The sequence below is a fragment of the Hipposideros armiger genome, unplaced genomic scaffold, assembly GCF_001890085.2.
Source record: "Hipposideros armiger isolate ML-2016 unplaced genomic scaffold, ASM189008v1 scaffold_530, whole genome shotgun sequence".
Taxonomy (NCBI): Eukaryota; Metazoa; Chordata; class Mammalia; order Chiroptera; family Hipposideridae; genus Hipposideros; species Hipposideros armiger.
The window spans coordinates 600,719-611,616 of record NW_017731880.1 but is presented as its reverse complement, the minus strand read 5'-3'; the positions used below and the strand labels follow the sequence as shown (position 1 = coordinate 611,616).

Below are 10,898 nucleotides of genomic sequence, written 5' to 3'. Positions count from 1 at the left end.
GGGAGGAGTCTGAGAGGTCTGTGACAGGTCCTTGTCGTTAGCGCCTAAGGTGACACCCTGTTTGGTGATGGTGGTCCACAGTCGGGGCTTCACTTGAAAATAGTGACAGTCCGACAGCGGAGATCTGAAAAGAGCAAATTGTAAATCTCTGGCCAAGGTTTCAGGCACCTGAGCCCATGCTGGCAGAGCCATGGTAGTAGCTCTGCGGACAGTGCAGGGGTCCCGGGCTGGCTCTGCGAGCAGTGTGGTGCGGGGGTCTTGGCGTGGCTCTGAGGGCCCCCAGGGGTGGCTCTGAGGGCCCCCAGGGGTGGCCCTCGCCATGAAGCATGGCACGTTGCATGTATCCGGGTGTCCTTGAGGAGGAGGAGGGCCTGGCCTGGCCCTGTAGTTGAGCCAACAGCTGAGAAGTGCCCAAGGGGAAGGGGCAAGCCGACTGGCCGTCTTGAGGCCCTGCAGAAGCTGGGCTGGGGCCTCTGGGGGGTGAAGGCTATCTCCCAGACAAGTATGGGGTTCTTCTCTTGGGTCCTGCTGTGGAGGACTTTTTCACGGAGGGGAAGACAGGCCATGGTCAGAACACTGAGGCCTCTGGCCCCTCTGCATGGTGCTGCCAGGACCAGTGCCCTGGGCCCCAGGGGTGGCAGCAGTTGCGGGGAGAGGGCGTCCTGAGAGCATGGGTCGGGGTGGGGAGCCTCTGAGTACCTTTGCCTCACTGTCACAAGCTCCCTGCCTGCTGGAGCCTAGCCCTGGGCTCAGGCCTGGGACCTTGGTCTGGAGGGATGTTGCAGTCATCTTGGTGACCTGTTGTTCTAGGAAGGTGGCTGGCGTGCCGGGGGAATCGGTGTGCTGGGGGGCTTGTCACTGCACATGCCTCTCGACGGTCACTGCTTGTGGCCTGTCCTCCCCTCTGGTCCTGGGAGTCCCTGGTGGGGGCAGGATGGGTGGTTCTGGAGCCTCCGAGCCGGGTGAGCTGGGGGGGGATTGCACTTAGCGTGCGTGTGACCTCCCAGCCCAGTTAACATGCTCTCTGTGTCTGTCTTAGGGAGTCAGTACCAAATGAGGAGGAAAGGACGATGCCATCGAGGTGCTGCAGCGAGGCTCCCCTCCTCCCCGTGCAGTACTAAGCACTCCCCGACGCGCGAGACCTTGACGTACGCGCAGGCGCAGAGGATGGTGGAGATCGAGATCGAGGGGCGCCTGCACAGGATCAGCATCTTTGACCCCCTGGAGGTCATCCTGGAGGACGACCTCACTGCCCAGGAGATGAGCGAGTGCAACAGCAACAAGGAGAACAGCGAGCGGCCGCCCGTGTGCCTGAGGGCAAAACGCCATAAGAACAACCGTGTCAGGAAGAAGAGCGAGGCCGCCCCCAGTGCCCACGGTGCCCCTGCCTCAGCCAGTGCACTCCCTGAGCCCCGGGTGCGCGTGCTGGAGTATAGCCCCCCGGCCGCCCCCCGCCGACCCCCTGCCTACTACAAGTTCGTGGAGAAGTCGGCCGAGGAGCTGGACGGCGAGGTGGAGTACGACATGGACGAGGAGGACTACGCCTGGCTGGAGCTGGTCAACGAGAAGCGCAGGGCCGACTGCGTGCCGGCTGTGTCGCAGGCCGTGTTCGAGTTCCTGATGGACCGCTTCGAGAAGGAGTCGCACTGCGAGAACCAGAAGCAGGGGGAGCAGCAGTCCCTGATCGACGAGGACGCCGTGTGCTGCATCTGCATGGACGGCGAGTGCCAGAACAGCAACGCCATCCTCTTCTGCGACATGTGTAACCTGGCCGTGCACCAGGAGTGCTACGGGGTGCCCTATATCCCCGAGGGCCAGTGGCTCTGCCGCCACTGCCTGCAGTCCCGCGCCCGGCCTGCCGATTGTGTGCTGTGCCCCAACAAGGGCGGTGCCTTCAAAAAGACCGATGATGACCGCTGGGGCCACGTGGTATGCGCCCTGTGGATCCCGGAGGTGGGCTTCGCCAACACGGTGTTCATCGAGCCCATCGACGGCGTGCGGAACATCCCCCCCGCCCGCTGGAGACTGACGTGCTACCTCTGCAAGCAGAAGGGCGTGGGCGCCTGCATTCAGTGCCACAAGGCGAACTGCTACACGGCCTTCCATGTCACGTGCGCCCAGAAGGCCGGCCTCTACATGAAGATGGAGCCCGTGAAGGAACTGGCTGGCGGCACCACCACTTTCTCTGTCAGAAAGACCGCTTACTGTGATGTGCACACGCCCCCGGGCTGCACCCGGAGGCCTCTGAACATTTACGGGGATGTCGAAATGAAAAACGGTGTGTGTCGAAAAGAGAGCTCAGTCAAAACGGTCAGATCATCGTCCAAGGTCAGAAAGAAAGCAAAAAAGGCTAAGAAGACGCTGAGCGAGCCCTGTGCGGCCCTGCCACCTGTGTGCGCTCCGTATATTCCCCCTCAGAGGTAAGCACGTGCAGGCGTTGGGCCTAGCCTAGAATGGGGGTGCCAGGGAGGGGCCCAGCAGGGCTGTGTTACAGCATCCTCACGGCCCCCTAAAACACAGCCTCATTCATTCACCCCTTTGTGGGAGCATGGATGTCGCCGAGGACTCGAGTCTGTCAGACCTGGAAGGACATATGGTTTCCCTGGTGGCCACACCAGCGCACGGGGTAGGCCAGGCGCTGTCAGGGTGACCGCGGGTCTGGTGACCACAGGTGTGGCCGCCGCCTTTGACACAGTCACATGCTGTTCCTCACCCTGCGCTCTCACCGATGTTTGGGGACCTTGTAGGGCTCTTAACACAATTTGTTGGAAAGTGAAGCAGCTTGCTGAGGAAGAAGACACAGGTGGCGGTCAGAGCGGGGCCGGCAGGAGCTGCGTGCAGGGGCGCTGGCCGCCTTCCTGTCGTGTGACGGTCTTGCTGGTTTTTCTGACCGTTCCCTTCATGGTGCAGATGGTGACTGGTCAGGGTGGGGCTCTCTGATCTAGAGGGGAGGGGTCCCGGCTCCACTGCCCCTGCTGTGGGCAGGCCCGCCTTGCTCTTGCACATGTCCCAGGGCCAGTCCTCTCCCGCCGTGTCTGCTTCTGTGCCCCAGTGTTGTCCTCCTCTTGGCCTGTTCCTCTCAATGCGGACCTGCTGTTTTTACTCCATTATCTTTAAAAACGCCCTTGTTCAGCATGCGAGGTGAGTGACCGATGGGTTCCACACCAGGGCCTGGGAGTGCTGTGTGAGTCTGGCAGAGCAGACGCCCCACTCCAACACTTCCTTGAGCTTTGAGGAAGTAGCACTTAGGACAGGGTTTGGGGCTTTGAACAGTCTGATTAGGGAAGTAAAGCGTCAAGCTGATGAAGTCAAGATGCAAGTGACATCTGCTCGTGAGGCTTGTTGGTACCTCGACTATCTTGTTATTCGAAAGTGAGCCACGTGTAGGTAACATATTTATCTTACACATTGAGTTGATGACAGACTACCAGGATATTTTTGTTAAAAAATAAACATTGTCTTCAATGTATTGACTACTAGCTCTTTATACCATTGTATATCTGTCATGAAAAATAATTCATGCCACCGACATGTTGTGATTAAATGATGCAGTTTGGTTTCTGTCATGAATTTGGTTAAGCTCACTAGTTAGGTGGTGAGAGCATAGTTGAACCCACACTTAGAAGCCAGGTTTTGTCCCGAGTGGAGCCAGCCCTTTTTATGAAGAATCAGAAGTGTGTTTTTTTTTTTCCCCAAAATGAAATCTTTTTCTTACAAAGTAGTACATAGTCATTACAGAATCAGTAAATTCAAACAAAATGAATAAAAAGTGCTCATGCTCCCTCTCATCCAGACAAACCACTGTCAGAACCAAGGTGTCTCTTGCAAATCTGCCAACCTGACTTTCAAAAGACAGTTTTGCGTGCATTTCTACTTCTGAGTCAGAAAGTGTGGGATTTGTGTCAGGAGCTTCTGTTTAAAGGCCCTAAAAATTTCAGCTTTTCTGAAATTGAAGCAGAACAAAATATGTGCTGTAACATATTAACCAGAAGTCTAGAGAGCTCCCTTTGTGTCCAGCCTGCGTTTCCGCACCTGGCCTAGGAGGGTGCAGGGTGGGCTGTCCTGGGGGGTTGCAGGCCGTTGGCAGGTCGGAAAAGGTGGGCGCTGGAGGGTCTGAGATGCGCAGACCTGAGTGAGAAGAAGGCTCATGCTTGGGACCTAAGTATCTCAAAGCAGGCAATACAGCTAGACCTTGTTCTAAAGGTGTAGTATCCGTCGTCCGTTTTTTTTCTTTTCCTGATTGAGGAATAAACTGTTACTTTGGTTTGGAGTAGAGGTAAAAGATGTACCTGGACAAGATGTACCGGGACAAGCTTTGCCGCCTCGGTTGCCTGAAGTCTTGGGGCGACCCTGAAGTTTCTGATCACTGTATCCCCTGAGGAAGATCTCCCAGCTGCCCTTTGCTAGTCAGTATCAGTAACTGGTGTTGGATAACCCATGGGTTCTTAGGGCAGGTTCTGGGGCGGGGAGTGGGTGGGAGGTGTGGCTGGTCTGGTGGCCCCATTCTTAGGAGCCAGGTGTTAACCTTGGGTGTGTGCAGGGGGCCCTGGTGGAGTGTAGACTGGGGGAAGGTGGGGCAGGCGTGCTGTGCGCAGGGGAAGCTGTGCTGTCTCCATGGCCGGGGATGCCGGACCACGTCTGTTCTGAGGCAAAGCTCGGCAAGCCCCCAGGCAGGAGGGACCTGGGACAGAAGAGGAGGGTTCTGTCTCCCTTATTCCCTGCAGAGAGGACGCTTACCTGGAGAAGGCTGGGGGAGGGGGCAGTGGGCTGGCAGGGACTGTGAGTGCTTTTGTAATTTGAGTGGTTTAAAAATTAAGTTTTCAAGTAAAATAACAGACAAAGGGATTGTAAGTTACAGTCTGTTCTTACTGAGAGGAGGGTGAGATGTTTAATTTTGAAGTTACGGATTGTTTTTGACTTTTCTAAGTAATAGACCCTGGGATAAAGATGGGGGTATTCTGAGGTTTTGCCTACCCATTTGAGAACTCTTGAGTCGCCAGAGGTGACTGGGGGCCCGGAGGCACGCTGCGCTGCCCGGCTGGGGCGGGTCAAGTCTGGCGGACACAGCAGCCTCTAGTGTGGCTGGCACCACACAGGGTTTTTAAGTTAGTCCTGAGTAGCTGTCCCGATCCGTGACTGTCTACCCTCCCTCACCCACTTCCATTAAAATAAAAACTGTTTTCCAACATAAAAATGTGTTTAAAACTGGGGGAGATAGGAAAAGTCAAGTCTAAAGAGAAGACTCCTTTCCTCCCTTGTCTGCCTTCCACGCTTGGCGCTGTTGGGAGTCCTGCCTTTTCCTCATGTAGCGCCCTTCGGGTTGGGTCCTGCTCTGGTTCCTTAACCGTTTTATGCTGCTTTACGGGGGAGGGGGCAGGTTGGGAGGGCACCCATCAGGTTGGAGCCCAGTTCTCTTGGTGTAGTTGACCAGGTTCCCTGAGCACCAGACCTTTCTCTGTGGAGGACAGCGTGGCTTGGTGTGGACTCTGGCCAGGTCCTCTTGGCCATCTGGGCTGTTTTCATGGGCACTAAAATCTGTGCCGATGCGATGGAGTCAGTCGTTACTTGAGTTCATGGTGAGGATGTGGGTCGGGTCCCCAGCTCTGTATCCTCCAGGCCATTATCACTGGGCACCCTCGCTGTCCGGACACCAGATGACAAATGTCTGAGTGAGTGCCTAGTAGCCACTGGATGGAGGCTTTTATGCTTGTGACTGTAACAGGAAGAAGTCGGGATTTGAGTTCCGTGTGTCTTTTATGTTGCTGGCTGTTAATTTTATTATGTTTTATGGAAGCCCCGATGTGTCGTGGACTGGGGACACGAGGAAAGTGCCGGCTGAGCCCTGCCAGGTGGAGGCCTGCTCTGGAGGCCTCATGACAGCGGGGTGTATGTTGGTCCCTGTGCTTGCCCACTGGAGGGGTCCCGGAGCCCCCGCCAGCCATGGGTGGCAGCTGTTCCCAGGGTCCCCAGTGAAAGGGGTACCGTAAAGGCTGCTTGGGAAGGAAGCACTAAATCCAGGCTGAGAAGTAACAAGTGTGGGGTGTGGAAACGCGGGCCGGGCTCTGGTGGAGGCCAGAGACCCTGTGCTTCGTGTCTGCTGTCGTAGGTGCTCCAGTTCTCACCCCCCCCCCCCCCCCCCCCCCCCCCGTGGCTTCAGGCTTTCCTTGGTCTTAGTTTGGGGGGAGAGGCTGGGTGTCTCCTGTACAAGTCTGTCCCCGTCCAGCCTGCAGGCCGTTCCTCCAGTGAGCGAGCTACGGTACGTGTGGTGAGTAGACTTGTTTTGCTCAAAGAGCCAAAATGAATAAAAATAAAGTAGTGCCGGAGAAACCGGGTGCTTCAAGCTGTGCCCGCACTGTCAGTGTGCGCTTCCAAGCGTTGACTCCTCCGAGATGCTGTGCTCACTGTGTTCCTGCTTTCGTGTGTAGTGCTGTGGGCCACGCTCCGTGGTCATCGAGCATTCACACCCCTGGGCCCAAGCCCTGCTCGGCCCCAACAGCCCGCAGGCCCCCTCCTCCCGGGAGCTCTGCCCAGGCGTCTCCCCCGCCTAGCACGTGTGCTGTGATGGCCATCCCAGCAGAGCTGGTGTCTCCCCAGGCATTGCCGCGTGTAGCTCTGCGGCACGGGGAGGACTGGCCAGCGCACTTCTGCCGTCCTGTACGCCACGGGCGGGCCTTCGGCAGAGGGAGGTCTTCAGTACCAGCAGCGGGAGTTGCCACACACACCCTCACCACCACCCAGACTAGGTGCCGAGTCAGTACCCAACAGTAGTCAGGAGTGGGGCAGGCGGACGGGGAGTGCCCTGTCAGGCACACCAGGACTGGTGTCGTCAGGGTGTCGCCTTCACTTCAGTGTTTTGTTTGGGAAAATGCCACGTGTGTCAAACACTGCAGAAGTAAGAAGAACAAAGACTGCCCAGATCCTCTGTACCCACAGTCGCCTCTTGTTGACGTCATGTCCCACATGCCCTGCACACGTAGCACGCACATGCGCCCACGCCCTCTGAGGGGACTTCGTGCGCCCCTGGGCGCTGACTCTGGGTGGGCACAGCAACAGTTTCTGTGTCATCCATTTGCATCAAGCAGGAAGGACCAAGGCGCCCTGCCACCCCCAGTCAGGACCTGTCCTGGTCAGCCTCCTTTGGTCTGGACGTTTCCACAGCTGTTTCCTCAGTGTGACACGTCCTGTTTTCAAAGAAGAGCTGTCCGCTTTAGTACAGCCAGCCTCGTTGGGGGTTTGTCTGGGGTCCTCATGGCTGACGGAGGTGTGCCAGGTACCACGGCAGCACCACGCATCCCCCATCTGGAGGCAGCGATCGCCCTGCTTCTTGGTGACAAAGGTATCGCCGGCATCTCCACAGATGATTTCTGCTTTTGATCCGAGGTCTGGGAGACTCTTGGAAGCCATGTGGCCGCCCTGTTCCTCTTCACAGCCCAGATGTCACGCCCGTCTGCTCTTGCCTGGGTCACCTTCCCCAGCTCAGGCCTCCCTCTGTTTTCCCATCAGTGGGATCCTTCTATTCTGCCGTGTCGGCCAGGAGGTGCTGGTTTCAGAGAGGTCACCGGCAGGACCCACACAGCTGGGCTCCCGGGCGTGGGGCGAGGTCGGGGCCGCTCCACGGAGGTGAGTATCTGGTGGGACAACTGGCTGTCCCTGTCACCCTGACCTCAGGAATCTCAGCTCTTGTTTAGGTAGCCGAGGGAGACCCCTGCTGCAGGCAGCCAGCTCACTGACTGGGTGGTGGTGAGGCCCAGCCGGGAGGTGTGGACACGCACACCCCAGTGATCTCGGGGTTCTGTGACAATCGTCTGTGTGTCTGGACCCCCGAGGAGGGTGTGGATAGTTCCGACCTGAGCCAAGCTGAGCAGAGAGTTCTCCCGGGAGCCGGGGTGGCGCAGAACCACGATTGGAGGCAAAGTCAGAGCTTCTTAAGTCTGGAGGGTTGGATTTCACCGGTGCCACCTTGACCTCCATCTGACCTCTGAGCTGTTCGTGCCCATCATGATTTAGACAATTCAAAAAGCATTGGAAAGAGAGGGTGCACTCTAGTCCCGGTCTCCAGAGATGGCGGCCGGGGATGTCACGAGAGCGTTCTTCCAGTGCAGCGGGACAGCAAGCGTCCTCCTCACATGTGGAGGTGGGGATAATTTTTAATGGCATTTTTCCTGTTTTTCATGATTTTTGTATAAAAAAATTTAAAAACAAAACTAGAGTGAGACTAACACTCATATATCAAATGTAGAAAATTCTTAGAAAGCAGAATATTGAATGTATACTCGGGTCAATTCTGGGGCACTGCATTCCCAGTAGCCTCCCTCTCCCCAGCACCCACTCATTGTAAATAGTGGGGGGCTCCTGTAACCCATACTGTTGTGTTTTTCTGCACAGGTGCACATGAGGTCTGCGATGCTTTGTCCACTGACCTTGAATGCAGATTCTGGTTCATTCTCACTGAAGTGCCCCCCAGTGGTGGGTGGGTGGCATTGGGGGCATCCTTGCCGCTAGGGCAGGAGCTCTTGGGAGCCTTGATTTTGGGTGTTGACAGGTTTTCCCCAGCACCGCCTGGTGTGTCTCACTTTTCGCTGGCCTGGGGGTGGGGGCCTGTGCGTGTCCCCGGGGCGGGAGGTTCCCCCTGGAGCGCAGGTGTCAAGTTGGTTGGGTTGTGTCCATGGCCTCTTGTCTCCTGGGTTTATCTTCTCACTTTTATTGTCTTTAAAAACTCTTTTCAAATTTGGAAATGTGTGAAGTAGGGAGAGCAGAGCCCAGCTTCCACAGTCACTGCATCTGTCCGGTCTCCCTTGCCTGTTCCTGTTCCTGTAATTGCTTTGAGGCAGATCCCAATCATGTCATTTCATCCGGGAACATGTCAGTCTAGATAACAAGGATTCTTAAGCAGCCATAATGTTGCTGTGTCTTGTTGAACTCAAGTTTGTTAATTTCAGTGTTTTTCCAATACAGTGTGTGTGCTAGGTCCGGTCTGAGGACCCTGACCCTCCCCTGAGCCCTCCAGCTCTGCCCCGTGTGTCCTCAGGAGTCTAGTCCTGCTGCACCCAGAAGGGTGTGTGTTACCCCCCCATAGACTCACTGCGCTTGCGGCCCTGTCCCCGCATCTCTGGCCACCTCGCGATGGCCTTCCTGATCCCTGATCTGTGTCGGGTAAGCCCACCTTGTCTTTCCACCGCCCGGGCTGCACTCAGCCCTTCGCCCTCCTGTGCCTTTGGTTGAGTCCCCCTGACGTCCATGTTCCTTCAGGAAGCCGGACTCCACCCCACTGACTTGACTTGAACATGAACGTGGCCCCCTTGCTGCTCACTGGGACTTCTTTAGTGTCTTCAAGAAAATTCATGGTTTGCTCTGTAAAAATTGGGTGTGGTAGTGTTTTCAAAAATTAGTTTTTTTTGCTATTTGTATAGATCCAGGTTTTTGTTTTTAGATTGGTGTAATACCTTGTGGGTTCTCTTAGATTGTCTTTATGCGTACTGTCTGTGAAAATGACAGTTTGGGCGGGCTTTTCCATTCTTCAGTGTTTCTCGTCTTTATCCAAACAGCTCAGCCCAGGACTGTCAGCCTAGCCTAGGGCTGACCTGAAAGGGACCCTGGTGCTTTATAAGGGATCGTCTTTTATTTTCTTAAATATTTTTATGTATTTATTTTGTGGCTAGTGTTGTCAGATCTTGTTTAAATAACTCTTCATTTCCCTGAGAGCCTCAAGGTTTTCTAGAAGCTTTCAAACGCCCTCCTGCCCTACTCTGGCCTTAGCACTGACCCGTTTCTCCCAAGCGCCCTGATTGGTTGGCTGTGTCTTTGCTGCTGTCACCTCCCTGGAGCATGTCAGCCGGGCCGGGTGGGTGGGGGTCTTTGTTCTCAGTGCATCTGTCCCATCGGTGCCCCTCACATTCAGGTCTTCAGTCACTTGGGGATGAGTCTTCGTGTTCACCGTCTCCCTCCCTAGAGACCCACTTCCAGCCCTTGGCCAGTTTCCCTCCTGGGTGGCACCCTCTGTCTCCCAGATTGGCACACACGGTGGGGTTCCTCCTGACCCGTGGTCCCTTCACGTGTGTCCTGGAGTCATCCTGTCAGGTTTCCAGATAAGTTTGGAAATTCCATGGACTCTACAGACCAGTGGAGGCATTGTGTGTGTGTATGGTACTGTCTTTTCTCTTGCTGACATTGTTCATCAGCGAGTGTCACCGCCCATTCAGACCTTTGCTGTCTCTCAGTGCTGTTCTGTAAGCACACGGCTGGCCCGTCAGCTTTCCTCACTCACCTTGCGGGAGTGTCCCCCCAGCTCTCTCAGAGCATCTTGGTCCTGGTTTGAGGGCAGCTCCCGGTGGCCCTGCTGGCAGGACACTCGCCCCTCCATGTGTGAGGCAGGTCACGGCTGACCTGCTTTCCACATTGTTTGAGGGGATCACATTCTGCTCTGATCTGTTGATGCGGGGTTCTGTTTCTAGAACTTGTACTCAGGACCAACCTTGCCTTCCTGGGACGGTTGAACCCCCTTGGTCAAGGTGTGCAGAGTTTTTCGTACTTGAGTGGATTTGGTTGGTGCCTTTTATTTCAGCATGCATCTGTGTTCACAAGTGAGCGTGCGTGGGACCTTTGCCCAGCGCTCTGGCTCCTGCACTTGCCTGGCAGCTGGACGCACCGCCTCTCTTCCCAGTCGGTGGTGCCAGCTCGTGCCGACTGGTCTTTCAGTGGCAAACCTGCTCTGAAAAATCACCTTTCTCTTTTCCTTTTCTTTGGGATTGGGAGAAGTTTAGACTACTACATGTTGTTTCAGTTTCTAAAATTATTCTGTGAATGTACTCAGGTTTTCTGTTTTATTCACAAGTTGGTTTTGGTAAGGTACATTTTCTATAGATTTGTTTTACATCTCAGTTTTTATGATACTCTTTTTT

At 55.5% G+C, this 10,898-nt stretch overlaps 1 protein-coding gene across 6 annotated transcripts in view; it reads left to right on the top strand.

Annotated features, from left to right (window-relative positions):
* The first annotated feature begins 1,039 nt into the window (after positions 1-1,039).
* Positions 1,040-10,898, top strand: part of BRD1 (bromodomain containing 1) — a 46,390-nt gene continuing 36,531 nt past the window's right edge. For 4 of the 6 annotated variants that reach the window (XM_019668592.1, XM_019668591.1, XM_019668589.1 and 1 more), the window contains exons 1-2: positions 1,040-2,420; positions 7,504-7,620. In XM_019668592.1, coding sequence (XP_019524137.1) covers positions 1,054-2,420; positions 7,504-7,620 — 1,484 coding nt within the window. In that variant the 5' untranslated portion in view covers positions 1,040-1,053. The remainder of the gene's footprint in view (positions 2,421-7,503; positions 7,621-10,898) is intronic. The other 2 variants (XM_019668593.1, XM_019668590.1) reach the window with 1 other exon arrangement.